Raw genomic sequence first — 27,905 nt, forward strand, 5'->3', positions numbered from 1 at the left:
ACCCCAGCAGGGCCGCCCATCCGAGACTCATCCTGGGTGTTCTCTCCCTCCCTCGCTGAAACCAATAAAGATGTAGTTTAAGAAATAAAAGGGTGAACGTCACGGCTTGTGGAGCGTGTCAGTATAGCGCCGGCTGTGAGTCGGGCTGTAACTTTAGCTCCCTTTTCGTTTCAGGGGCCAGTCTGGGGTCGGAAGGCCTCACGGAGGCGGCCCCGAGGGGTCCCCAGCGCTGTCAAGGCCGGGCCGCGGCGGTCAGCGGGAGGCAGGTCCTGGGGCGCAGGGGGCCCGGGCCTTCGTGCCCCGTAAGCCGGGCCCGTGGGTTCTGGGCGTGAACTCGGGCCTGGCTTCCTCGGGTGGTAGCGGGTACATGTTTTTTTCAGAACCTCCTTGGCAAAACCAACGACAGAGGTCTCCCAAATTTGGGGGTGGGGAGGGCGTTTTCTGGTGATGAAATCCAGACCCCTTCGCGGGCGGCCTGCCTTGGAGGCCGGGGGACGGTGCTGGAGTTTGGGCTTGGGTCAGAGTGGCCGACAGGACACGCAGGTCACCCAGAGGGCCAGTGCCAGGCCAACGGACAGGTGGAGGGTCAGCACAGGACCTCACCTGTCATCTCTAAAGAACCTGCCGCCCTGGCCGCTGTGGCTCAGGCAGCTGGAGTGTTGTCCTGTACCCCAAAAGGTGAGGGGTTCAGTTCCTGGTAAGAGCACACACCCAAGTTGCGGGTTCCATCCCAGGGCGGGGAGGTGCGGGAGGCAACTGATAGATGTTTCTCTCTCTCTAAGATCAATTAAAAAAACCTGTGGTTCTTTTAAATGCAGGAAAAATGTGAAAACAAAATAGCCAATACGTCATTCAGAAACCAACGAACGTTTTAAAAACAGTAACCGACACACCTCTTCCTCAGGGCTACAGCGATCTGCCCCCAACAATGAGCAACACCTCCCACCTTCTCACAGGACACACACAGGAAGGAGACACCATCTGGGCCAAGACGAAATGAAAAGCCTTGTGTTCCAGGCACCAAGTACTTTAAAAATTTTTACTGGCTCCTGTGCAGCATTTCACTCAACCATTTTTAGAAGAGGGAGGGGGGTGGGTAAACAAAATTATCCGTGGAGTCTTAAAAATATTGACTTATATAAAAGCTTTTTGTAAAACAAACCAAATATTTCAAGGATAAGCGTGTCCCAGAGATACAAACCCGGCAAATAGAAGCAAAAATCGACGATCATGGGATGACACTCCTAAGAGGCCAACTGGACGTGAGCCTTGACTGTCTACTGTGAAGTGTGGGGCAAGTGGCCTCAAGGAGACTCGGTTAGGAGAGGTTTCCACGGGGCTTGGGGAGAACACTGCACCCGTGAAATAAAAGGAAGTGAACACGCCCCAGCCCAGGAGGTGGGGAGGGCCTCTACTGGACCAGGTCCAAGGATTCTGAAAGATATTTCTAGAAAGAGGGCTGTAAGGGGACTGGAGGGGAAAGTCCAGTCCAGACACTCCGGAAAGGCACGAGCAAAGTCGCGTGTTAAAATCTCACTTCTACCTTGTAGAAGCAGATTTACGCCCTGGCAGGGTAACTGAGAACCCAAAGAGAACTAAGTGGCTCCTGCTCATTCCCCGCTGCACCAGGGACTGTCGTGGAGCCAGTAGCTAAGGACAAGATCCTGAACACACTTCCTCCCTGGGGGAGAGGAAACCAACAGGCTTTCCAGGTACGGCCTGGCAACACGTCAGTTCCCAGGGCATCAATCGGGGCTCGTGGCCCAAGACCCCGGCCTCAGGCCGGAGGCGATCTGGAGCGGACGGGAGAGCTGGTCAGGTAGGTGGTGTAAGGACTGTCCCCAAACACGTTGGCGTAGGACGACTTGAGGAACTGGACATAGTTCTGCATGCTGCGGTTGGTGCTCTCCGATTGCTCCAGGCGGTCCTTCAGGTCTTGCAGGCGGCTCTGGTAGCGGCGGTCAGCCTAAGAGGAGAAGCAGAGGACCGGGTGAGAGACTATTGGGCTGCCGGGGCGCGACCGATAATGGGTATAGGGTTTCTTTCTGAAAATGTCCTAAACTTAGGTTTTGACGATGATTGCACAACTCTCTGAATAGACTCAAAACACTGAATTATACAACTTAAGTTTGTATAAAAGTGAGTTGCCGGGTACGTAAATGATTTCTTATCAAAGCCGTTAATTTTCGGTTATTTGTGAATCCACACCTGAGGATATTTTTCCCATTGCTTTTCAGAGAGTGGAAGGGGGGGGGAAGACATCAATTGGTTGCCTCCCACATGCGAGGATGGAGCCTGCAACCAAGGTACATGCCCTCGGCCAGAATCAAACCCGGGACCCTTCAGTCCTCAGGTGGATGCTCTAACCACTGAGCCAAACTGGCCAGGGCCAAACCCCGTTAATTTTTTTAAAAAAGGATCTGCCTGGGATATCCTTCAGGGATGAGAAAATGACTCGAGAAAAATTAAACCGTGTCATGTTCATAAAACAACAAAACCCCTTGCCCTGCAGGCCTCAGGAAGCCAGAATCTCAATCTACTCCCCTCTCTCCCGCCCTGCGCTCAGGCCCGACTCACGTCATCACGGCTCCGCCGCAGCTGGCTGAGCTCAGCCTTGGTCCTGCTCAGCTGCGTCTCCAGGTCCAGGATCTTGTTCTGGGCTGCGCGCTCCTTGGTGACGGCGTGCTCCTTGGTTTGCTCCACCTGCCCAGGAGGAACAGAGGTGGGGCTGCCAACCTGCCGGGGGACGCCCGGACCACTCCCCTATCTGGTCTCCAGCACCGCACTTGCACGTCAGCACGGAGGGTTCTTTGGAGCCTCTGGGCGGGAGCTAACTGTGGGGACGACATCAGTAGCCCTCTTTACCTGCCCTTTCCCAACACCCCATGAGTCACTATCTGAGACGTGGCAAACCCGTCCCATGCAGGCAACAATTAAATGAGTGGCCATGAGCCGAGTGCCAAGTCCCTTGCAAGGATCGCTCATTGGATCCTTACGGTGAGTTCTTATCAGATGGGCAAATAGGCTCAGAGAGGTTAGGTGATTTGCCCGAGGCCACAGGGCTAGTGAGTGGTGGAATGGAGACTGACCTGCCTCCTCGCATCTTCAATGGCGCTCTCCAGCTGCCTCGCCAGGGTCCCGCATTCCCGTGTTTTCTCCTCCAGCCGCAGCTGGGACTGGTGGATTGCCTCCTCCCTCTTGGCAATCACCTGCAGGAACTCGATGTTCTGGGCTCCGGTCGCCTCCAGTTTCCTAGGTGAAAGCACTCGGTCAGATCCTGCTCATCCCACCTGTCCTGTTCCAGCCTGCCGGGGGCTGCCAGCCACCCGGACCAGGGCTCTTTCCACGCAGGGAACCTCCGAGGAGCCACTGGAATAAACCAAAGGAATCTGCGGGTCAGCCGGCGGCAAGGAACTGCAACCGGAGCAGCTGGTTGGAGAACTGTACAGAGTGGGGAGCGCAGAGGCGGACTGCAGGCTGTGCCAAGTGTGCATGTCATGTGCCACACGGCAACGGGCTGCTCAGGAAGGTGGGTTCTGTCTCCCATTTATAGGTGAAGAGACTCAGCCTCAGAGACCGGAAGTCATTGGCCTTCACCAAGACCCATACCCTCAACACCTTGCATTCCCTGCCGCCTCCTTCAGCAAAGGGACTCTGGCTGGACCACTCAGCATCTCGTGTGGCCAGCCCTGGAGCAGCAGTGACCATGTTCAGGTGCGGGCACAGTCCCCACTGCACTCCTGGACCATGTTCCACTTTGAGGGCCTCTGCAGGTCCTGCTGAGTCCAGCCGCACGTTCGAGACCAGCAGAGCAGAGCAGAGGCGGAGCCCAGGCGACTCCCTGTTCAAGTTCCCAACTGCAGGCTGCCCACCGGTGGGCTGCATGCTGATGCAGAGCCTCCTAGGGCCTGCGCCCTTCATTGCGAAACGGAGGCTCTGGCCTTGCCTTTACAGATGCTAGAAGCTGCAGGATGTCAGGGGGGCTAAGCTGCAGCCTCGCCAGGTACCAGCTGTGTGACCTTGGGCACGTCGCTCAACCTCTCCCCGAGGTCAGTTTCCTCCCATTTAAATTGGGATAAGACCAACTACACACCACCTGTCCTGGACATTTCTGCATGCCAGGAAGTGTGCGGAGCTCTTTGGAGAGGACCTGGAGGACTTGCAGTAACCCCGTGAGCTGCACTACTTTCCCCGCCTTGCTCTCTTTCTCAAGATCAGCAATCAGAGACTCACAGTGATTACATAGCAGGACCCAAGGCCCGGGCTTCTTCACCTCTGAGTGCCTCCAACAGGCCGTGAGTAACGAGAACGGTCTCGGGAAGGACGATGAACACAGCGCAGGACGGGGAGGAGATGCCCTCCGCCCCCGGGCCGTCCGGGCCCTGCAGGTTTGCTTGGACAGTGCGGGCCTGCCTGACACGCGGCGCCTTCGGGGGGTCTGCGTCGCCCACGCTGCTCTGGAGCGCCACCCCTGGCCGGAGACCACCTTGCTCTCTCCCACGACCCTTACCCCTGCGCAGAGAGCAGCTCTGAGGTCTGCCTAGTACCTTCCGGGCCTCGAGTCCCTCAAACGCTTCCACACACTGAGCCCAGAGCACCTAAGTGGCTGAAAGTCTCAGGTCCTACGAAGAGAACAGAGATGGGACCAGGTGCCTCTAACCTCTCCAGTTCATCCACCTTCAGACTCAGCTGTTTATTTTCCTTCTGGGAAGCCTGGTGTTTCTCTCTTGCCATCTCCAGCTTGTCCCCCTGATGCTCGATCTAAAATGACAGGAACACAGGCTGGTTTACCAAAGAACTGCTGGCAAGGCCCTCCCTTCTCCCTGCGACCTGTGATCCACACCCAGGAGGGAGGCAGCGCACAACCTGGAGAGAGAGAGAGCAGGGACAAGTTAGGCCCAGCCCCAGGACCGTGGCACCGAGGAGAGCGATTTCATCCTGAAGAACCACGAGGACGCTTGCTTCATCGGGAGAGGCCACTCGGCGGGATCCAGGGCAGACGCAAGCAGGCAGAAGCAGGTGGCAGGCCCGCACAGCGCACCGGTGAGCTTTTTACCAAGGACTTTGCAGGTGCTGCTGATTTTGTTCACCCCTTAACTGGGGACAAGTGCGGGCCAGGCAGCAGGAAAGCTGGCAGTTATGCAGAGGGATGCTCTACACAGAGGCCTCAGTATCTGGGCTTGCAAGGCCCTGAGATGCTCAGGTTCAAGAGAAGGCAGGAGACTGAAGAAAAATGGGGACATGGGCTCCGGAGCCCGACAGCTGGTTGGGTTCCAATCCCTGAGGACTAAGTATCAGCTCTGTGACCTCAGGAAATTCCTTTCCCCTCTGTGCCCCGGGTTGCTTTCTGTAAAACAGAAATGGTACACCCCACAGAGTTCCTGGGGGAAGTAAGTGGGAGAATGGTGGAGCACAGAGCATCTGCTCAAAAAATGGTAGCTCCTCAGCCAGCGTGGCTCAGCGATTGAGCATTGACTTAGGATCTAGGAGATTGCGGTTCGATTCTGATCAGGGCACAGGCCCAGGTTGCAGCTCCATCCCCAGTGGGGGGCATGCAGGAGGCAGCCGATCCAAGACTCTCTCATCATTGATGTGTCTCTCTCCCTCTCCCATTGTCTGAAATCAATAAAGACATATATTTTTAAAAAACAGAAGCTGCTTTTATCATTACTACAAAGAAGCAGGTCAGGAGAGGGGAAGGGCCTCCCCCAAGGTCACCCTGCAGCTGAGAGGCATGTAATTTCTTAGGCACTGTAGGCCTGGTTCCAGGGACCCAGAGGCGGACTGCTTGGAAAGAAGGGGGCCCTCCTTTGGGACAGAATCTCAGGCGATGGCTCTGCAGAGTAGAGCAGGCAGCTAAAGCAAGAGAATAGCAAGAAAAAACCACCTATGGCGTGCGCCTGGGTGCAGGGCTGAGGACAGCGGCAGGGCAGAGGGCACAGGCAGGCGGACTTGGCGCACCGGGGGCGGGGCGGCAGCAGAGGGCCCAGCAGCTCCAGTGAGCGGCGGCTCCTAGACTAGAATCACTCTGTGCAAACACGGCATTTGGCACACCAGACTTTATTTCACAGCATTGATGATAGCTCACTCCTTTCAGAAACGGCAGCCAAGAAAAAGGAAGTGGTCCTCCCTCGGGGGGCGTGCAGCTCATCGTGGTAAGCGGGCCCCTGCTCGGACCAGTTCGTGGGACCCTTTCTGCCAGTCCCTTACCCGGCTGCGCAGGTCGGAAATGATGGCTGTGAGGTCGATGTTCTTCCTCTCGTAGCCCTGCAGCTGGTCCTGGCACTCTGCCAGCTTGGCCTCCGTGATCTTGAGGATGTCGGGCAGCTGCTGCAGGTCAGCCAGCTGGGACTGGAACTGCCGACGCGCCTGGAGGGGGTGGGAAAAGCCCACAGTCGGGAAGGGCCCAGCTGCTGAAGGGGGAAAAAATGCTCCCGCCCTCCCACAGGCCCCTGAGGGTGCCCAGTCAGCATGGAATGAGACCACCAGGACCCAGGCATTGTGCTAAGGGCTCTCCAAATACTCGCTGAATTCATACAACCTGTACAGTAGGCGCTGTCTTCCCTATATAAGGACACTAAGAATCAAAGGCTCATTGCCCACAGTCACTCAGCCAGAGCCAAGGTGAGTGTAGTCTAACTCCCCAGCCCCTAGGAAGGCAACCACAGAGCTGCAGGTCGGAGGAAGGGAAGAGCTGACTGCTCCTAGCCCCCCCCTTGCATTAACAAGGAGACTGAGGGCTGGAGAAGGGCATCAACCTGCCCGAGGTTATGGAACAAACCAGTGGCTGAGCCTGGACTCAGCCCATCTCCTAGGCTGCTATGAAAACAATTCCCTTTGCTTCCAGACAGTCAGGCCATCTCTCCAACAAGGCTCCTTGGGGACAGGATGGGAGGCACATTTTTTGGATGGCACAAAACAAAGGCACCACACAGAACGAAACAGGCATGCCTAAGACATGGCCTATCTAGTGGACTCGAATCCACCGGGATGCTCCAAGCAGGAGAGATTTTTTTCTTAAGGAAATGGGAGAAAGAAAAAACCAGGAGGGAGGAGATAAAGAGGCACAAGCGAGAAGAGGCGAGAGAAAGGAGGGAGCAGGTGGGCCGCAGAGGACCAGCCCAGCACTGAGAAAACCTGTCCACCTTTGGAGCACACGAGGGAGGGCCAAGGGCAAAGGAAAACCGGGCGGGGAGAAGCAGGGCGGCGCAGTACCGCTTCGATCTCTTTGTTCATCTCGTCTTTGAGGATCTTGTTCTCTTTGTCACAGCGTTCGAGCTGCGCTGCGACTTCGTCGGCCTCCAGTCTGGTCTTCATCACCTGGGGACCAACACAGCATGAGGCGTCTGGGGCAGAGCCGAGTTCTGGTGAAAAATATCTGCCCCTCCCCAACCCTCCCAGGAAAGGCCCCGTGGCTCATCCCGGCCTGCTGAGAGGTGCCGCCTGGTGGGGCAGGGGCACCCGAGGGGCCTACCTGACTCTTGTAGTTGTCAATCATCCCCTCGTAATTCTTAACCGACGCCTTCAGCTGCTGGACCTCGAGGTGTGCCTGATTGAGCTTGTCCTCCATGGGAGCGAAGCTAGCCTAGAGCAGGGGCCCGTGAGTGACCATCAGGAAGGTTCCGGAACAGGTGAGTGTCCCACCCCAGTTCCTGCTCCACGGGGCCAGCAAAGGGAAGCCCCAGCTACTGAAACCCACACCAGTGGTTCTGTTAGAGAGGCACCAGACAGGACTCCCAACAGGACCAACTCAAGTGACGACAGACACAAATACGGGACTCTTGTCCTCATTACAAAAGCAATAGTGATCGGTCAGTGAAATGGAGAGAGGACCAAGAGAAACGAATCAGGATGCATGACACCCTGGCTTGCGGCCCTATTGGGGGGGGGGCAGTCCTGTTTTTCAACAAGAATGGGCCCTGTGCCACACTCACTGCTTTGCAACGCACTCTATCAACAACTGCTATGAACCACTTCTAAGGTCAGTGATGTCCTCCTGCCACCCAAACACTCACCTCAGCAGATGGGACAAAACAAATCACGTGTCTCAAGACAATAAAGTAATAAGCAGTCACTCAGACGAGAGAAAGCTTTAGGAAACACCAAAACCGACCTACAAAGCCGTCGTGAAATGCTGCTGAATGAGGCAAGCGGGCTGCAGAGTAATGGGCGAGTGGTGTGTGTCTGAATGTGCATGTTCGTGGGGGGGGGGGGGGGCCACTGGAAAAATACACACCCACAGCTAACAGACCTCACTGCTATATCACGTTTCCCTGATGCTTTACATTTGTACTATGAGCACATTTTACCTCTGTAATTACATCTTAGAAAATGCACGTCTACGACCACCACTGAATGGCCACACTGCACTGCCCTACGTGTTACATCATCCTGTAACTAACCCAGCTAACCTGGGGGCTGTCTTTACCACACTCCCACCAGAGTGGCTAAAGTGAAAAGTCTGACAGTGCCAAGTGTTGACGAGGAGACATGGAGCAACTGGGAACTCACGTGCCCCAGTGGGAGTGTAAGTCTGCACAACTACTTCACTGCATGGTAACATCTGCCAAAGCTGAACTTACGCACACCACCAGGCGACCACTTCAAGGTATAAAACCTGTAAAAATATACTAACCATGCTCACAAGAGGGCCTAAGATGCTCTACAACCCAAATGTCCATCCCCAGGAGAACAGATACACATATTACGGTGCAGCCACACTGCAGCATTGGGAAAAAACAAACTGCCACACGCAGCATGGACAACTTCCACAGACGTAACACCAAGTAAAAGCTGGGCAGAGTTCAAAACAGGCACACTGATCTGTGACGACAGAAATCAGGAGGACGGTCACCTTTTGCAGGGGACGTTTGTGACCAGGCGATGTCACTAGGATGCTAGTGAGGTTCAATCAGGGTGTCGGATGGACAAAGTGTACTCATTTTTGTACATTGTACTTAAAATCAATCTTACTTAACAAACAAAATATCAGTAAAATAATAAACCTGGATATTAATTTATTAATAATAAACCTAGATATTTCAGTTAACCTGCCCAGATCAACTGAAAACCAAGATGAAACCTGGCTCTGAAATGTCAACCCCTGTCCAGGCGCCTCTCGCCCCGGATGACAGGAGGGTAGAGTGTGGGGTTAAGAGCTAGAGCTCCAGGGCCCAGCTGGGTGGCTCAGTGGGTTAGAGCGTTGTCCCCATACACCAAGGTGCAGGTTCGGTCCCCGGTCAGGGCACACACAAGAATCAACCAGTGATGCATAAATAAGTGGAGCAACAAACCCATGTTTCTCTCTCTCTCTCCCCCTTCCTCTGTCTAAAATCAATACATTTAAACTTAGAAAAGAAAAAAAAAGAAACTGCAGCAACAAAGGGTGAGACGTCTCACCCAGGCCCCATAGCTAGTAGGAGGCAGAGGCAGCATTAAACCTGGGCCTCTCCGACCCGAGCTTCTTAGCCGCTCTGCTCGCTCCAGGCCCTGACGCCCCCGACCCGCATGGTCACCGCCAGGCCCAACCAGGAAGGCCCAGCCGCCAGCCTCTGCTGCCCCCGCCTGTCCGGCTCGGTACAGACCTTCAACCTTTCGTTCTCCAGCTTGAACGCGGAATACTCGGCCGTTTGCCGGTGCAGTCTCTCCACCAGGCTGTCCCGGTCTTCCCGCATCTTCTCCTCCAGGGTCTGCTGTTGGTTTACGAGATCCGTCACTCGGCTACAAGGTCACAAAGGGAAAGCAGACGGGAGAATCAATGACAGGTTCTGGGGAGCCCGGTCGCTTGGTGCAGTGGGGTCAAGTGTTCCTGCCCAGGCCGTGTCCCGCCTCTTGGCCACTGCCTGCCCCACAGTCTCCACCCTGAGAAGGAGCTGCTTGTCTTGCCCTGGCATTGCTGCGGGTGGCATCCCCGTGTATCCCACCTCAGATAACCCTTGAGATGTGTCTCCCACCCCAACCCTTCTAAAAGCATTCCCCATAGGCCCAGACACTCAACCCTGGTCCCGCTCCCCACAGCACCCCTGGATCTGTCTCTCAGCCAATCTTGAAGTGAGGACAGAACTCCAGGCTGGGTGGTCAGGGATACCACACCCCAGGCAGGCCTCTCCCTCAGGCACCTATCACACTGGGACTCAGTGTCTCCCAGGCAAGACAGGTGCCATGACATGTTCACGTGTACGAGCACTCCCCCAGTTCAGGCAGGACCGGCAATGAATGTATGCGAAACAGAGGGAAAGGAGTCAGCTCGGCAGCCGGCTGCCCGCCTGCCTTCACGCCCTTCTCCTTCACTTGACAGAGCAGTCATCCCAGGGCGGACCCCACGGCTGAGGGGCACTGGCGCTCACGGATGCTCCCCACGCGCACGCTGCTGTAACCCTCACCGCCAGCTGCCTCCTGCATGCCCTCTCCCAGGGGTCAAGCCCGCAACCCGGGGAGTGTGCCGACTGGGCTCGAACTGGTGACCTCCTGGTGCACAGTCAACGCTCAACCCTGAGCCACTCTGGCCAGGGCTTATCCTTCTATCTTAATTATCTGTTTCCTCCCATTAGGTGGAGAACTTCCCCAGGGCAGCACCACGGCACGGGGCCTGGCACACAGCAGGTTCTCAGGATCTGTTTGCTAAGTTGAGTTGAATACAGCAAAAGACACTTCCTCGGGAAGACCTCTGACCTGGAGGCAGTGAGTCCCCGGACCTGTGCTCAGCCCAGGGCATCCGGGGCTCTGCAGCCCCACCCCCGGGATGTGAGGACACTGTGGCCTCCATGAGGGCAGAGAATGCATTTGTCTTTTTACTGCTGTAGCCCTCACATGGGCTGGCACCCAGATGCTCAGCAGTCCCTGTCAGCGAACTGAACACACTCATACAGCTGACACCGAGGCTGTCTCAACAGTCTCTGGAGGGTACACAGGCCACTCTTGCCCTCCGCCCAGGTCACAGCCCTCACCTACTGACTGGTCAGCAAAACCGTGGCAGCCGTGCGAGCGCCAACGGTGGCAGCCGTGCGAGTGCCGCGTCTGCCGCAGGCCCCGGGCGCCTCCCACCTGCACACCTACTTCCCCAGTCGGCCACCGCCCTCTCCCAACACAGACGTACTCATTCAGGACGATAATTTCCAGCTCGAGGTCCCCCTTGTCTTTCACAACTTGGTTGTAGCGGCTCCTCCAGGATTCCAGAGTGGATAAAGCTTCAGCAACATAAAGATCCTGGGAAACGGGACAACGGCCCATCAGCCGGTGTCAGTGCTGAGGCTGAGGGAGCTGGGGGTGGGTGACCCTGGGCGACGCCACCCCCTCACTCCTGCCACCCCTCTCTAGAAAGCACCAAGAGGAACAGTGGGGGGCCAGCTGTTGCGTCTAGATTTCCAGCAATCACGGGCACCCCGGGTGTATGCCCCTCCTTCGCCACCACAGACCCACAATTCTGAAGTGGCTCAACTGTCCCAGGGGCCCTCTGGTCACCTCCAGCCGGCCTCCCAACGCAGCACCACCCTCTCGCCCATTTAACGCCGCCTCTACCTCCCCCACTGGCCAGCCACCCTCCGCTTTCCCGCCTTCACCCCCCCAGCCACCTCGACCAGCCTCGCTTCAGCCGCCTGCTGCCCGCCCGCCTGGCCGCCCCGGCCCCCGGCTCGCCCACCTTATCAGCAAGCTGCACGTGCAGCTGCTCGGCGTATTCCTCGCTCTTCTCTGCTCGCTCCTTCTGGGCGCGGATGGCCTTCTTCAGAGACTCCTTGTCCCGGTCTCCCTTCTGCTTCAGTTCCTTCAGCTGCTCCATGATGGCCTCCACTTCCGCCTTGTGCTGGTTCCCACTGCGCTCCAGGTTCTGGGAGGGGCGGGGCGGGCAAGAAAGACCAGGGGAAGGCAAGAGAGTTCAGGGGAGAGAGGGAGAGGAGACCAGTGAAAGAGGGAATGGGGAGAGGCAGAAACAACAGGTCATAAACTGGGGGGGCGTAAGGCTCCCCTAACAGACCAGAGATGAGGGCCCTTCCCAAGCTCGCCACTCGCCACAGCACGTCTCTGAATCACTGAACCCATCAGGTCTTAGTTAGAACTTTTCTGGAAACTTCCCTTGCACCCCCAGCACAGCAAGACATCCCTCGGTCCCTCCGCAGAGCTGTGACCCCAGCGGCCCCTGGCTCACAGACGCAATCAGTATGAGACCGTCCCTCCTCCCCATGGGGAGTCAGGAGAACTGACGGCCTGCGGGATGAAGTGATTGGCTCGGGGCACAACATCCACCCAGTCACTCCTGAGAGACCCCCACACCTCCAGGCCCACTGCTCTGGCCACTGTCCCAGAGCCTGGGAAGCACCAGTGGTTTGGCAGCAGCTGCCCCACAATGCTTTGGGGCAAAGCCTCCCTGCGAGTGGCGGCCTCGGCCAGGCCCCGGCCCCCACCTTCCCCGGCTTCCCCGGCTTCCCCGGCGTGGGCCTGCAGGCACCTTGATCTGCATGCACAGGCGACTGTTCTCTGCCTCTTTGCACCGAAGCTGTGCCTGCAAGTGCCCGCGCATGGACTCCATGGACTTGGAGAGCTCCGATGCTGTCTTGGCTTGAGCCTTTGGGGAGAGGGAGAAAGCTCTAGAGGCAGGACCTGGACCCCGGTCTCTAGCCCGAGCGCCCTCCACCCACTGTGCTCTGCAGGCCGGGGAGGAGCGGCCATCGGGGACGGTACCTTCTCACACTGTATTTCCTGGAGCAGCTCTTCCACCTCCTTGTCTTTGTCCTGCAGCAGTAACAGCAGCCGCTGGAGAGAACACATAGTCATGAGCCCCTGAGAACGACAGGGAGGCCCAGCCCAGAGAGGAGAGACCCTGGTGGGCAGCCCCTAACATCTGTATTTAATGTTTAAGGCAATAGCCAGGCCGGGTGTGGCTCAGCGGTTGAGCATCGACCTGGGATCCAGGAGATCGAGGTTCGGTTCCCAGTCGGGGCACATGCCCGGGTTGCGGGCTCCATCCCCCGTGGGGGGCGTGCAGGAGGCAGCCAGTCAATGACTCTCATCATTGATGTTTCCATCTCTCTCTCCCCCTCTCCCTTCCTCTCTGTGTGAAATCAATAAAAAAAAATATTTAAAAAAAAAAAAAATTTAAGGCAATAAACACGCATTTATCTTGCAATTTAAGATAAAGTAACACTAATTGTGGAAAACAGAAAAACACACAGAAGTGCTAAGTAGCCCCATGACCCCAGCCCAGAGGTGACACTGTTCACTCAGGTTAAGCAGCCACATGCTTCCTTTGTTCTGCACCCAACACTCCACCTTCCCCATAAGGTGACCAAACCTTCCCAACATCTGAAATAGCAGGTTAAGGCTTCAGTTTACTGATGGGTCACAATCTGGCAAGGTCTTTTGTGCCAGGAAAGCAGGGTTCGGCCTCATCACCATTACCGCTGAACTTCTCAGACGGTCAGCGAGGCCCTGGGGGCCGGGGGGCCAAACCTTGGGGAGCACGTGGGGCACTAATACATCGAAGGCTCCACAAGGTCCTGAGGTTAAGAAACCTGCTGAGCCGTTTGTTCAGGGCAGCTGGTCGTCTCCCAAATTAATCTGGTCATGGATCACTCCACACTTTTGTTTTGAAAATAGAACAGTAATTATAATTTTAAGAGAATAATTTTGTTTTAACTAGCAAAATTCACCCATTAACATCTTGGGGAGCTTAGGATTCCACGGAATAAACGCTGAAACATGCTGCCTTGAGAGGCATTCCTACAATTGGAACTGTTGAGTCAAAAAGTCTATAGCTTTTGATGGTTTTTAATCCTTAATACAAATATGGAGATTCAGGTGACAGAACAGGATGACTGGTACACCCTTCATCATTGTCACCATCTCTCATGTTGGGGTCCAGCTCGGTGGCTCAAACTCTCAACTGATCAACTGGACAAGCCCAGTAGAGCAGGTAAACCGGGGACATCAGCCCATTTCACAGATCGTGACACTAAGGCCCGGAGGGATGTCAGGGCAGGGCTGCAGCCTCCAGCCTCCGTTCAGCACCCGCAGCTGTGGGAGGACACCCACAGGGTGGGCAGGGGCCTGACCTACCGCTTTCTCAGAGTCGGCCTCTGCCAGCCGTTTCAGAAGGGCTCCTTGTTGTTCCATCAGCCTTCCAGAATCCTGCCGGGAGGGCCGCGCAAAAGCCCAGTCAGTAAGCAGTAAACCCGGTGGCTACATTCTACCTAATCCTTTCCTTTCCCAAATTACACTTCTGATTACAAAAGCACTAAAACAAATTCTATTCCCACTACGAAACACTTGGTGAACACTGACAGAGCTCAGGACCCCTCGCACCCACCCTTCCTCTGTGTATTCACATATCCACACGTGGAGAAATATTATCTCTTGGGGGAGAGGAAGGGAGTCGTGTAATTTTACCAATATGTTATACTGTATTTTTCTGCTATAACTTGGTTTTTAAACAAAGTTTTATTGAGATATAAATTCAGATACTATACACGTTACCCTTTTAAAATGTACAATTTAATGTTTTTTGGTACATTTCATTATTAATTTTTTAAAACTGTAGTAAAACACTTACAAACTTTGCCATCTTCACTATCGAGTGTAAAGTTCTGCGGCACACAGCACACTTACAGTAGTGTGCTCTCCTCCCTGTCTAGCTCCAGGACATCTGCACCGTCCCAAAAGGGAAGCCTGCCCCTGTCAAGCAGTCGGTCTCTATTGCCCTCCCCCCAGCCACCACACATCTGTTCTCTGTCCCTAATAGGCCACTGCATTTCTTAACTCTCCCCATAAACCCTGGGCAGTAAGGCTGGTCCCAGGTTTTGCAGTCACAACGGGCACCGCTGGGCATGTACAGTGTCTCTCTTTAGGGTTGACAGCAAGAGGAGGCTTTCTGCAGGGCATTTCTGCGGCCACACATCAGAGTGCTAAAAACCACTCACCCAAAAATATATTTTAAAAAAAAAAGGCCCAGCTGGTGTGGCTCAGCAGTTGAGCATTGACCTGATCCAGCCAATCGAGCTTTGATTCCCGGTCAGGGCACAGGCCCGGGTTGTGGGCTTGATCCCCAGTCGGGACGTGCAGGAGGCAGCCCATAGATGACTCTCATCATTGATGTTTTTCTCTCTCTCTCCCCCTCCCTTCCTCTCTCTGAAATCAATAAAGACATATTTTTTAAAAATAAAATAGAATAAAAACCACCCACGCAAGAGCACTGAGCTAGAAACAAAAGTTATCACAATTGTAAGAGTAATTTTGCTATAACTAGTAAAATTCATACAAATATATCCTAGAAACCCTCAAGCCCACCAGGACAGCGCAGAGTCCTCAAAATAACACTATTTGTGACAGTGAAGATCCGAAACCAGGTCTCCATCAGGACAGCAGACAGTTAAACTGTGGTACTGCCATGAGATGGGGGATAGCCATGAAAATTCACTACCTTAAGCCAAAAGGATAAAAGCAGATGAGTCTCATAAAAAAATATTGAGTGAAAAAAGCAACTCAGTAGAGTATATGTGGAGTGATACCATTTACGTCAAGTTTGAAAACAGGCCCATACTAGATGTTGCTTAGGGACACACGTACGTGATAAAAACTATCAGAATCGAGATGAAGGTCCCTCTGCGGGGAGGGAGATGAGGGGTCACCACCAAAGGAGACACGAGGGATTTAACTTAACTGTGGACAGGGTTTTGTTTGGGAAGCTGGACAGTGGGTACACCTCATATTATTACTCGTTTTAAATATTTTTAAAAATAAAAACAAGAGAGGTTGACAAGATTGGGACAAAAAAGACACTAAACTCGGGAAACCATCATCATTTCATCAGCACAGGGATTTTGAGACTCTAGGTTAGAACCAAAGAGGCAGATGGGTGTTTATATTTGTCAGTCTGTTCGGAATCGTTTCGGAATATGTTTCAGAGAGCATCTTTTACGAAAGCGAAGCACCCCATACAATTAGTGTCCACTGGCCATGAGTCCTCCTCCTGCTTCCCCAGGCTCGGGTCTAGTCCTCTCCCCATGTTGCTCAAGAGCCCGGCACAGGCTGAACCCTCCCTGACCCCCACTGCCCTTCTCCTGACTCCCGGTCCCTCCCGCGCCGCCCGGTCCAGCCTCCCGTCTACCAGGTGCCAACACTCTATGGGATGGCTGGGAACCTTCCATGGCCCTCAGGCCAGGCGCCAGGAGTATTACCTCTCCACAGAGAAAGACACGCTCAGAGATGGGCGTGCACTGGGGGTGCAGCCGAGTCCAGCGCCTGCGGTGGGTCTGGGCGGCGCTCACCTCTTTGCAGTGCTGCTCCCTCAGCAGGTCTCGGAGGGTGCGGTTGGTCTCCTCGAATGTGCTCAGCTTCTGCAGGAGAAGTTCCTTCTGCCTCGTCAGGGTGTTGATGTCCGTGCAGGTCATTTGTTTCTCCTGGAAGACAGCAAGCAGTCTCACACGGTCAGGGAGAGAAGGGAGGAGCCGGCAGGGGAGGCCACAAAGGAGACCTCAGAGGTGCTGGTGCCAGGAAGCCCAGGAAGAAGAGCTGGGCCAGGTGGTGAGGACAGGCTTCCTGGAGGTGGTGGACCTGGAAGGGTGGGGCTGGGGAGCTCAGTGTGGGCGAGTGCAGCCAAGGCAGGCTTCCTGGAGGAAGCACGGCAGGAGGACACCACCTGGTGGCTGATACTGTACTGGCAGGAGTCAGATGGTGGAGTGATCCCAGGAGACCCATGGCGAGGTCTCCTCAGAGGCCCTGCCCACCAGGGGTCATGCTTGAGGGTCAGGCCCTGTACCTGATAGTGGGGGGTGGGGGCTCAGGAGTGAAAGGTGCCCTCCCCCGGCCTGGAGATGTCATAAAGTCAGCCTGATGACTGCGTAAAGGCCCCCCGCCCAGCTGGTGGCTGCCCCCCGGGGGACGGCCCAGCGCAGGGCTGGGCTGCACTGCCCAGCACCCACCGTCTTCAGCTTCCCGATGGTGTCCTTCAAGGCCATGACCTGCTTGGCGGCGGCGGCCCCGTCCATCTCGGCCTCCACCAGCTTGGACATGAGGCACTCCTTCTCCTGCTGCAGGTGTTTCTTCTGAAGCCTGGGCCAGAAGGAACAGGGCCTCTGAGGCCTCTCAGGCCCCTGCCCGCCCGGAGCTCTGAGGCTCGCCTCACAATGCCCTGGCCAGGGAGCGGTGGGGGAGGGGAGGGGAGGGGAGGACCCTCTGGCCAGAGCGGCCTTCTGGAGAGGCCCCTGGGCACCGAGCAGGACGTACACACAGGTCACATCCTGCCACCCATAGCCCTGCTCGTCCTGCCCCTGGCCACTGCCCTCGCTGCCCGACCGTTGTCAGACCAGCTTCTGAGCCCTCCCACTCACTGTCCACACGGAGGCCAAGGCCGGGCACACCACGCCCTGCTCTGAGGACCCTCCCAGGGCTCCCCACTGCCTCAAGGCAGGCTCCTCAACGTGCAGCTGCGCCGGCCCCTGCCCAGCTCCATGGCACCCTGCCCTCCGCCCACCCACCCTCCTCTCTGGCCTGCTTTCGGGGTCTCAGTCAACAAGAAATGGGCCCCCACACAACACGTGCCCCACGTGCACCTGCCCGACGCCCAGCCACCTTCCGGACCCCCTTAAATGTCGCCTTTTCCAGAAGGGCGTCCGACGGCCACTCGGGGTGCCCGCGGGCAGGGCAGGGCAGGGCAGGGCACTCACAGGGTGAAGTCCTTCTCCTCCTTGATGCGCTCGATGTTGTGCCTCAGCACCGTGTTCTCGTGCTCCGTCTCGGCCAGCTCGTGCGCCACCTCCTCCAGCTCCTCCTTCCGCTCCTCCAGGAACCTCTTGGCCATCTGGCGCTCCCCCTTCTGCATCTTGACCTGTGCGAGGGCGCGGGCAGGGGCGCTGAGGGGCGGCGTCCCCCCCGCCCGCCGCGGCGCGAGGCCCGCTGCTTTGGGCCAAACTATGGGCACCTCCGAGAGAGAGCCGCATGGGCGCGTGGCGTCGGGGTGAAACCCGTTACTGTCAGGCTCGGGGAAGATTCTGCCCCTCACTTCCTCACCACTGAGGAAACAGCACAGTGAGCGAGTGGCTGGCGGGGACAAGGCCAGGATACAAACCGTGGGTCACCTGGAGGACAGGTGGGACAGGCAGGCCCCGCGCTGTGGCCTCGGCGGAAGGAGGGGCTGTTGCCAGGCAGCCGGCCCAGGTTCTCCGGGAGGGACCGAGGCCCCGAGCGCGGGGCGCAGGGTTAAAGACACAGGCCACACTAGCAGCCAACCTGGACGTCACGCCAACAACGCCAGCTCTGTAGCTGGGGGCCGTGGTCTTCCAGGGCGTTTCCAATCCCACTGCCACATCCCGCCCAACGACACAGTCCAGCAACTGAGGGCAAACTTCCTTCATCTCTTAAGATTTTTAAAAAACCTTTTGTGTAAAATGGAAACAGAGGCCCCAGTGTCTCAATTACTTCATTTTCAAAATGGAGCCAATACTACTACCAGGTCCATTTACTACTGTATTGTAAAAGATACAAACAGGCCACCCATCTAGAGCAGCAGGCACCCGGAGGGCCTAAGTGCTCCATGGAGAGGGATCCTGAGGTGCCCCAGCTACTTGTCCAGGGGCATCCCAAGTTCTGGGCAGCCTGCTGAGAAGGGTGGGAGGCCTGCAGCGGGGAAGCCGGGAGGAAGTGCCCACCAGGAAGGGACCTGGGCCGTCCCACACCCCCCAGGGCACCAGCTGTCCCAGCCGGCCACATCCCTCACCTCAGATTTGAGACAACCAACTGCATTCATTAGACTGTCAATCTTCTTATCATAACGGTTCATCTTACAGTGACCCGAGTCGTCATCTTCTGTTGAGAGGTCACTTAACCGCATCACTGAGACCAGCTTCTCGGAGGATGGTGGCGTGATCTCCAGGCAGTGAGGTGGGGTCTGAGGCAGAGGAGGGAGAACACGGGCCCTCGTGAGGCGAAGCCGAGCCGTCAGCTCCACCTGGCCGTCCACCGGAGGCAGGAAGAACCACAGCTGCTCAAGGGCCACCCGCTGGGCCCCGGGAGGAAGAGCACGCCGCACCCACTTGATGGAGTGTCACCTGCCCTTGTTTAAATGTTCTTGAAGATTTTCTAACACAGAGATAGTGTTTAAAATAAAGAATATAACAAAAATGGCAAGAATAGTAATTCCTAAAGCTGGCAAAAGTTTCAGGCAAGAGAGGTTTGCATGTACCTGGGGTGGAGGTGACATATGCCCACAGCTTTTCAATGAATGTGAGTGCCTGGTGGCAGGGGGTGAGAAAGGTAACACGTCTTCTATAAAAGGCATTTTAAGGACAAGTGAGGAAATCTGAATACTCATAAAATATCGTACGATATTAAGAAATAATGTTTCTAGGAGTAACTTGTTACCTTGGTTGTGTAGAAAAATGTTACTAGAAAGGCAGTGACTAACTCAGTGTGGGTTCCTCGGGTTCTGACAAACTGAACTCGACTGATCCTGTGAGTTTACGCTGATGCACTAACAGCTGCTGCTTCTCGCTATCTGTGCAGCTCTGTGCTCCTCTAGCCGCCGCTGGCTGACTTCCTGGGCCATTTCCAGGGAAACAGGACGGCTATCAGGGGACAAGTGTACAACCAGGTGTAGCTGTTATATCAAACAAGCAGGACTCACAGGGTACAATTTGAAAAATGCATGTGCCTTTGGTTCGTGATTCTAGGGATTTATCAAGAAAATGAGTCAGTATTTAAATTTGAGGCAAAGCTATAGCTAAATGTAGGACAGGCAGTATTGACTAAATACCTAACACTACAAATATGCAGGTAATGGAATGCTGCCTGAGAAAGATAACCTGCGCCCTGGCGGGGGCTCGGTCGGCTGAGTGCTGTCCTGCTCGCCAAAAGGCCGCTGGCTCAGTTCCCAGTCAGGACACATGCCCAGGTTATGGGTTCGATCCCTGATCACAGGAGGCGACCAACTGATGTTTCTCTCCCTCTCCCTTCCTCTCACTCTCAAATCAATAAAAACATTAAAAAAAAAAAAACTAAAAAAAAGTACAACATGCAATGAAAACATAAAGTATGTTTTTAGGAAAAGGATGTTTTGCCAGCCGGCGTGGCTCAGCAGCTTAGCGTGGACCTGGGGACCAGGTCATGGTTCCATTCCCGGTCAGGGCACATGCCCGGGTTGCGGGCTGATCCCCAGAAGGGGGCGTGCAGGAGGCAACGAGGGGTGACTCTCATCACTGATGTTTCTGTCTCTCTCTCCCTCTCCCTTCCTCTCTCTGAAATAAAAAAATTTAAAATTTAAAAAAAGCACAGCCTGGAGTGTACATGCACACACACACACGCTCTCACTGTGCACTGTTGGGCACATTCCTGCACCCCCTTTATCCATTAAAAAAAAAAAAGTTGTTGTACAACTAAAATAGGATCCCATTGTTACAAAAACAAAAAATAAGTCTCTTCATAAGAAAAGATCAGGAAGATTTACAAGTGACATGGGTCTTTCCAGAGTGGTTGGGTCATAGGTGTTTTTTACTTTCTTCCTTAATTTGAATTTTCTAATTTATCAGCAACAACTATGCATTGCTTTTATAAGAAAAAAGTAATTTTTAATATTTAAAAGGATAACAGGAAAATATACAGACAATATCATTTCAATCAGAGTAAAAAAAAAAGACAGACCAAAGGGAGAAAAAACCCTCCGCAGCCCTGACTGGCAGGTCAGGGGCTGGCATGTTGTCCCCACACCGAGGGCTACGGTTCACTTGCTGGTCAGGGCACGTACCTGGATTGCGCATTCGATCTCTGGTTGGGGTGCGTGCGGGAGGCAACAGATCGATGTTTCTCTCACACATCGGTGTTTCTCCCTCTCTCTCTCCCCCTTCCTTTCTCTCTAAAATCAATGAAAACAAAACAAAAAACAAAAACTCTGCATCGGTATGGTAAAAGTACTAAAATATTAGTTTTGGGACAATAACTACCCTTGGGGGAGGAAGGGACAGGAAAGGACCAGAGGGGAGATTCTAGGGAAGGGGGAGGTTTCTCGAGCTGAATGACAAGGTTACACAAATATTTTGTAAAAATTCATCAGGCAACACACTTCTGATGTGTCCTTCTGTACTTTTCAACAAAAAGTTTTCAAAACTCAATAGGAGCCATATTAGAGCAGAATTACAGGTAATTTTCTATTTTTCTGTATTTTCAATTTTCCATAATAGAAATAGATCATTTAATAATAATCGAGAAAAAACCCAGACCTTCTTTCTCCCAAAGCTAACCTTATCTATCAGAAGTGTTTTTCAGCAATCTAACTAGGAGCCCCACAGACACAAAGCAGCTCCTGGGGCCCATGTCCCGCTCCAGCATGAACTTCCCCTTCCCAGGGCCTTTTCTCTCTCGTCCATAACGGAAAAGGCCAGGCGGGGGCCTCCCTGGAAAGTGGAAAGGGGCTGGCCCAACTAGCATGAAAGACAGCTGCTGTTTGAGGTGACAAGTCGCCTCTCTGGGCCTCTCCACTTCTGGGCTCTGTGGCCCAGGACTGGAAGGGACAGTGAGGAGATCGTAGTTCCTGGCAACCCACATGGACAGGAAGTCAATTTCCACAGCAGTATAACTTTGCCATATACTTTGAAAACTACCAAGTCTTCACTTTTTTTTGAAAAGCGTTTCAAATTATAAAATATAGTATGCTTGTTATAAAGAAATCCAAGTACACCAAAAAAACCCCCACAAACAACATTAAAGCCTCCCACACTCCAGGGGTAATCCCTGCTCAACACTCGTGCACGTCCTCACGGGAACTGCCATGTACATGCCAACATCTCCACGCGGGGACGCACAGGCGCCGTTCCGGGCAAAGCGGGCCAAACCCTCCGTGCCGCACGGCTGCGTGACTCATCACGCACGAGCACTACCTCTGCCTCTGGGATGGCCGCATGGCACCCCCTGTATGGATGCATCGCAATGTAAGCAACACTCTCCTGACTGACACCCAGGATGCTTCCAATTTTTCTCCATTACAAATAGTGCGGCAGCAAACGTCTTTATAACAGACCCCTGGACTCTTCTGTGACTTTCTAAGGATAAGTTCCTAAACGTAAAACTAGAATCAATGTACAGATAGATGCTGCCCAGCTCCCTCCAGAGCAGGTGAATCGGTCTCATAATCCTCTCAAAACTGCCAGAACAATGTCCTAGGGACAAACTGGTAAACCAGGGAGTCAAAACCATGAGCATGATTATAAACTTTAGAATAATTACTTTTACTTATTTCTAATTTTAGGAGTAATAAGCTTTCAGGGAAAAAACCTGAATCTTTAGAAATAGGTCAGATGTCATCATCTCAAAGAAGTCTCAAGTTCTTTATCTGTCCCAATAATGGGGTCTTTGTCTAAAACGTGACCAAAGGCCTTGTCTTATTATTTTAATTTTTTCACTGCAATGGACCTGAAAGGGCACATCTGCCACACTGCAGGTGCAGCCCCAGTGCCCAGCGGAGCCTGGCATGAGTCTCAATGGACATAAGTGCCATGGCCTACTGCCAGGAGGATGGACAGGAGAGCGTGGTGAGGTGTGGCTAAAAGACAGCATTCTCTTGGCATCTCGACAACTAAATCTGAAGGCATTTACGCCCCAGGAGGTTACTCCTAGAGTGGCTCTGAGAACATGGTGGGATGTGCGCACGGTCCTATGGTGACCACCTCCAAGGAGGCAACGCTCTTCTGGATACGTGCATTCTGGTGTAAACGTGTATAAATGTGTCTCTAATTAGGCTCCACACACCATCGCGGTTACATGGGAAAAGATGTGTGGCTCCCCACACACAAGGCAGAGAGGCCCAGAGTACAGCTCCTAGAGCGAGACCCCCTTGAGCACGCACTCCAGCTCTGCTACCTGCTCTGTGAGCCCTCGCCTGTGCCTCAACTTCCTCATCTGTACACCAGGAGAGCAGGGCCTGCCCCGTCTCCGTGTGGTGAGGACTCCAGAAGACTCACGTACCTTCAGGGCTCAGTACACGGGACCTACTGGGGCATGTCTCTAACAGCTACTGCCGACCCTGAGTCACACCAAGTGTGAGGCTGCTGAACAGACCCTGACCAGTCCGAGAAGGAGAGCCGGGACGAGAGTGAGCCTACCTCCCACTTGCATCCCACATGCCGGGCAGATGATTTTCCAGGGGGCATCCAAGGTACCTTGGTTTTCACCCGGACACTCCGCCGCACATTCACGGTGTCCCCTTTCATTCCGCGCTTATGAGATTTCTGTGGAAAGGGACAAACCCAGGGTCACTGCCCCACACAGCTGGCTGCGGCATCGCTCCGACGGTCCCTCTCCAGCTCTGCACAGGGAGCCTCTTCTGACTAAGGATGCTGCTGCCACTTCCAGATGACGGCCCTGCCTACCGTCTAACCAGGCAACTGACCTCCGAAAGCAAGTGCATTCGTCTGCCAAACCTGCGGCATTGGGAGCGCAAGGAGGCTGAGCTGAGAGGCGACAACCGCTCCAGCTCCGCAGCCTGCACCTCGCCCCACTCGCATGTCCCTACCTGGCTGCTGGTCGCTGACGGTTTCGGGAGTTTTTTTATGTGCACGTGGACAGGGGTGTTCTCATCCACATGAACATGTAAGGGGGGAGTTGAAGAGCGGTCCTTCATAGTTCGCTTCTGGCAGGCCGAGGAACACAACACAAAAAAGGTTGATCTGTGGATGAGTGAACTGGGCATAAAACACAGAACGCGCAGCCTCTGGGGCCACTGCAAGCCTAGCCAACAAGCGAGCAGGACAGCGGCTAACTACTGGCATGCAGGCAGGCAGGCAGGCACCAAGGTGGCAGTGCCATTCGGCAGGCTCCTGCAGAGATCCCAGCGGAAGACCACCAGGGAGACCCAGGTCCAACCGAGAGAAGGGTCGGCAAGACTCGCAGGTTCTACAAAAAGAGCCCGAGCCCAGGCCCCAGGGTCCTCGGAGCTGGACTCTGCCCCAGCCTGCTGGAACGCAGAGCTCTTCCTTGGGCTTAGTGCAGCGCGGCCGGGAAGCAGAGGGGTCCTTCTACACCGTGATTTGCACTGGACACACGCGCCAGCACAGCAAACACACAAAACAATTAGGGTGCAAAGTAAATCAGACAGCAGGCAGGCAGGAGATGATGAAACAGAGCTGGAGGAGTTGCCAAGGTGAAAAGGTTGTCTAGAGTCTAAAAAAATACAAGGGAGGAAAATACCCCTCCCTCACCATCAGCTCCTGTCCCCTCCCCAATCTTACTTCCTCGTTCACTGTCATTGTTTTTATTATTTCAATCTGTTTTAAAGACTCGTGGGACTTGTCTGGAAGGATTAAGACAACCTCCTCACACCTGGCAGCCCTACCACAAGCAAAAAAAGCCCCCAATGGATCAGCAGAATGTGCATGAAGGCACCCGGCAAAGTGCCAGGCTACAGAGGTGCGGGCAGGTAGGGCAGCTCCTGGAAAAGGTGTGCAGAAGCGCTTTTGGCAGGGCTGCTCCGTGCGCCCATCACCTACCGTCACAGTAACACTGGGTACGCCACAAGCTGTCCTCAGGACCTTTTTCTGCGTAAGACTTGTTACTCCGTCCTTCCCACACGGTGGAAACCTGCACCCGGCACAAGAACCAGATTACGAGCAGAAAATTAGGGTTCTTCTATCACTTAGATCTCCCGAAGTTATAAGCTACATATGGCGGGTAACAAGTTGGCGGCTAGTACAGCCAGTCTGGAATCACTTGGCTCCCTTCACATGAGCACGGAGCACGCATGGTGCACCCGGCAGCAGGATGGAAACAGCAGTGACGGGCATGCCCAAGGCTGGCCTTTTAACCTGCCACCTCATCACACGTATTGTGACCTTTTGCTGAAAAGCTCAGCTGTCACCCTGTCAGGTGACAAAAAACAGGCAGCACATGAGCACCAGCCGGGGTGCTAGTTTGGCCAAGGAGAAAGGGCCCAGGACAGAGACCCGAGCGGAGGTGGCTCCGGAGAAATGCTCAGTGAATGACTGACACAGAAAGACAGAGCGAGAAGCTCAGGAACAAAGTCCCTGTGACTCAAATTCATAAAATTTATGGTGAAATATTCAACTAACAGGATGAAAAATGACTATTTTCCAAAATATTCCACTAGCTACTTTTTAAGACCGTAAGAAGCAGGGTTATGTTTGTTTTGCGTTAAGGTGTTTTTTTTTTAATACCACGTGTAATTCACCTTCCTTATACATAAACAGCCCTATCACCAGATTTGCAAATGCAGCAAACATTTAATCTTCAAAATTTGGCAGCAATATATCCAAGAATTACAGGATGGGAAGGGGCTTGAAAAGTTCATTTGATCCATCCCACTGACAGCCTCTACAGCTCCCAAATATGACTTCACCCTCCTCACAAATACCTGGACAAAATAATACAACATAGAAAAGCAATATAAAGCCTGGCCGGGGTGGCTCAGTGGTTGAGCTTGACCCATGATTCCCGGTCAGGGCACATGCCCCCAAGTTGCTGCTCGATCCGCAGTAGGTAGGGGGTGTGCAGGAGGCAGCTGATCGATGTTTCTCTCTCTCTCCCTTCTCCCTTCCTCTCTCTGAAATGAATAAAAAAAACTTATTTAAAAAAATGCAATATAAGCCCAGCTGGGCGTGGCTCAGCAGTTGAACTACAACCTAGGATCCAGGAGATCTCGGTTGGATCCCCAGCCAGGGGTGTGAAGGAGGCAGCCGATCGAAGACGACTCTCTCGTCATTGATGTTTCTATCTCTCTCCTTCTTCCCTTGCCCTCTCCGAAATCAATGAAGATATTTTTTCAAAAGCAATATAAAAATTCTTGAGCCTTTTAGAATGCATTCTGCTGTATTGCATCACACCTTGATAAAAAATACATGTTTACTGAGCCCCACTGATCAGTAAGGCCTGGAACATCAAATCCAAGTATACAGTTTCCCGCCCCCTCGCTGACAACTGTCCTGTTCACTGAAAGCCAGGAGATTTGGGTAACTCTCCCCAGGGAGGACTTCCCCACAACCCACTTGGGTTCCATCAGCACCTTGCCCACCGCCATATCCACCACCTGCTGACATCACTGTCATTTATTTACACCTGAGCTCTTTTCAAAAAGGATCTGAGCCTTGCCCTCCACGGAGACAACAACAGTGACCCTATTCTGCTACCAGGAACTGGGACAACTGGGAAGGGGGGGGGATGGATGGAGGGGGGGGGGGTCAGAGCTGAGGCCCTGTGCAGGCACCGTCTTTCCTCCTTCCCTTTAAAAATGATTTGCAAATGATCTCGGCCCTGACTTTCAACACACGGAACAGAGAAGCTGAAAAAAGCTGCCTCCAGCGAGCCTGGCGAGGGGGCGGGGGGCCCTGACCACCTGTCCCTGCCCTGGGCGGGGGCGCCCCCCGCGTCGGCAGTACCTGGGGGAGCCGCCCGAGGATGAGGCAGACATGACTAGGCATCAAAGCCGCAAAGGTGGGCAATGGGGTCAGCAGGCTCAGCTCAGGGGGGCTCAGAGGGGCGTGTCAGTGAGACTCAGGGGCCGGGCATCAAACGTCCTCTCAGAGGGGAGGAGGGTGGAAGCTTTGGGGGTGGCAGTTGGATGAAAACTTGGGAGGCGCTCCTCTCTACTGTCCAAGTCGCACAGCAACTGTCCTGCCAAAGTGGGGGAGAGAGGAGAGGCTGAGCGACCTGCGCGGGGGGCCGCGGGCGGGCTCCGTGGGCGAGCGGTGCGGGTGCGGGAGCGCGAGCGGGTGCGGGGCCTGGAGGGGGCGGCCCCCCACGCCCGGCCCGCACCCCGAGGAGGCGGGGGCCGGGAGGAGGGAAACCTGCGGTGCCGGCGGGCGGGCGGGAGACAACCGCTGGGCCCCAAGTGGGCCCCACAGGACCGCGACCTGCGCAGGGCGCTGCGGGCGGGGGTTCGCGGCGGGGCCGGGGCAACAGTCTCCTAGGAGAAGGGGCGTTCCCGCGGGGCCGGTCCCGGGACCCGCCGCGTTGGAGGCGGGAGGGCGGCGGCGCCGGGGGCAGGGGCGCCGGGCCCCGGAGCGGGGGGGGGGGGCGCCGGGGGGCGGAGCGGGGCCCCCGGCGGATAACTGCCGGCCGCGGCCCGGGCAGCGCGGGGCGGCCGGGGCGACGCCCGCCGGTCTCCGTCGGCGGGAGAGGGGCGGCCACCCACCAGCGGGCAGGAGGGGACCGGCTTCTGCCCATAGAGGGGGCGAGCCCTGCCGGGCGGCAGAGGAGCGAGCCGAGCCCCGCCGTCGCCAGGTGAGGACGGAGGCGGCGGCGGCCGGTTAGCGGGAGGAGAGGCCCGCGCCGGGGGGCGGGGCGGCGGTTCTGACGGGAGCGGGGCCGCGCCCCGCCGGCCTCCCGGGGCTCGGGGACGCGCGCGGGCCCCGCGGGCGGCCTCTCACCAGGAGCGGCACGGCTGCGCCCAGAATCGCCTCCTTATGAAGTCGTTGAAGTCGGCGGCCAGGGCCGTGCCATGGAGACGCCGCGGCGGGTGTAGTCCGGCTCCCACGGCGGCTCCGCCCCGCTTCCGCCTCCTCTTCCGGCACCCGGTCGGGAGCTCGCCCATTGGCCAGTTCAAACCCCCGGACAGCCTCTCGGCTTTCGCCATTCAGGCCCGGACGCCGGCGTCACAGAGACGCCCCGCCCCGCCCGCCGCAGGCCCCGCCCACTTCCGGGCCGCGCGGGCCGTCGCCCTGGAGACGCGCGACGCCGCCGGCCGGCCGGGCCGGGGCTGGCCCCGCCGCCCGGCCCGCCGCCCCCCCTCGAGGCGCAGACTCGGGGCGGCGCCGCAGCTCCGCGGGCACCGGGTGCTGCGGTCTCGGGAGCCGGGCGCCCGGGGGGCCCGAACCAGCCCGGGGCCTGAGCTGCGCCCCAATCCCGGGTCCACGAGGGGCCGAGCCCAGCCCGCTCCCCCCGCTCCGCCGTCGGTGCAGAGGTGCGGCCGCCCCTGCACACCG

General features: G+C 55.5%; 1 protein-coding gene and 2 long non-coding RNA genes across 6 annotated transcripts; 2 read left to right on the forward strand and 1 right to left on the reverse strand.

The window, feature by feature from the left end:
* The first annotated feature begins 302 nt into the window (after nucleotides 1-302).
* On the forward strand, nucleotides 303-5,040 carry LOC107543656 (uncharacterized). Of its 2 annotated transcripts, none has more exons than XR_001603837.2 (3): nucleotides 303-678; nucleotides 819-1,990; nucleotides 2,567-5,040. It is a non-coding gene; the product is annotated as an uncharacterized LOC107543656 (long non-coding RNA). The 2 variants fall into 2 exon arrangements; XR_015715425.1 differs by having other exon boundaries at nucleotides 304-678; nucleotides 905-1,990.
* On the reverse strand, nucleotides 1,021-27,514 carry ODF2 (outer dense fiber of sperm tails 2). The gene is made up of 21 exons (XM_087823055.1): nucleotides 27,351-27,514; nucleotides 24,459-24,549; nucleotides 23,486-23,602; nucleotides 23,076-23,201; nucleotides 18,704-18,874; nucleotides 17,655-17,815; nucleotides 16,911-17,040; nucleotides 16,257-16,388; nucleotides 14,050-14,121; nucleotides 12,676-12,747; nucleotides 12,443-12,559; nucleotides 11,639-11,824; nucleotides 11,096-11,205; nucleotides 9,585-9,720; nucleotides 7,475-7,585; nucleotides 7,216-7,320; nucleotides 6,211-6,369; nucleotides 4,661-4,761; nucleotides 3,090-3,252; nucleotides 2,578-2,703; nucleotides 1,021-1,966 (listed from the first exon to the last, which is right to left on the reverse strand). The coding sequence occupies exons 1-21, from the start codon at nucleotides 27,512-27,514 to the stop codon at nucleotides 1,778-1,780; spliced, it is 2,739 nt and encodes a 912-aa protein (XP_087679181.1). The 3' UTR covers nucleotides 1,021-1,777.
* Nucleotides 6,097-8,187, forward strand: LOC107543657 (uncharacterized). Of its 3 annotated transcripts, none has more exons than XR_015715427.1 (4): nucleotides 6,097-6,155; nucleotides 6,266-6,336; nucleotides 6,449-6,624; nucleotides 7,271-7,773. It is a non-coding gene; the product is annotated as an uncharacterized LOC107543657 (long non-coding RNA). The 3 variants fall into 3 exon arrangements; XR_015715426.1 differs by adding an exon at nucleotides 8,024-8,187 and having other exon boundaries at nucleotides 6,103-6,336; nucleotides 7,271-7,631; XR_001603838.2 differs by having other exon boundaries at nucleotides 6,103-6,336.
* Nucleotides 27,515-27,905: the final 391 nt, after the last annotated feature.

This window comes from Miniopterus natalensis, chromosome 12 (genome assembly GCF_054644295.1).
Source record: "Miniopterus natalensis isolate mMinNat1 chromosome 12, mMinNat1.hap1, whole genome shotgun sequence".
Classification (NCBI taxonomy): domain Eukaryota; kingdom Metazoa; phylum Chordata; class Mammalia; order Chiroptera; family Miniopteridae; genus Miniopterus; species Miniopterus natalensis.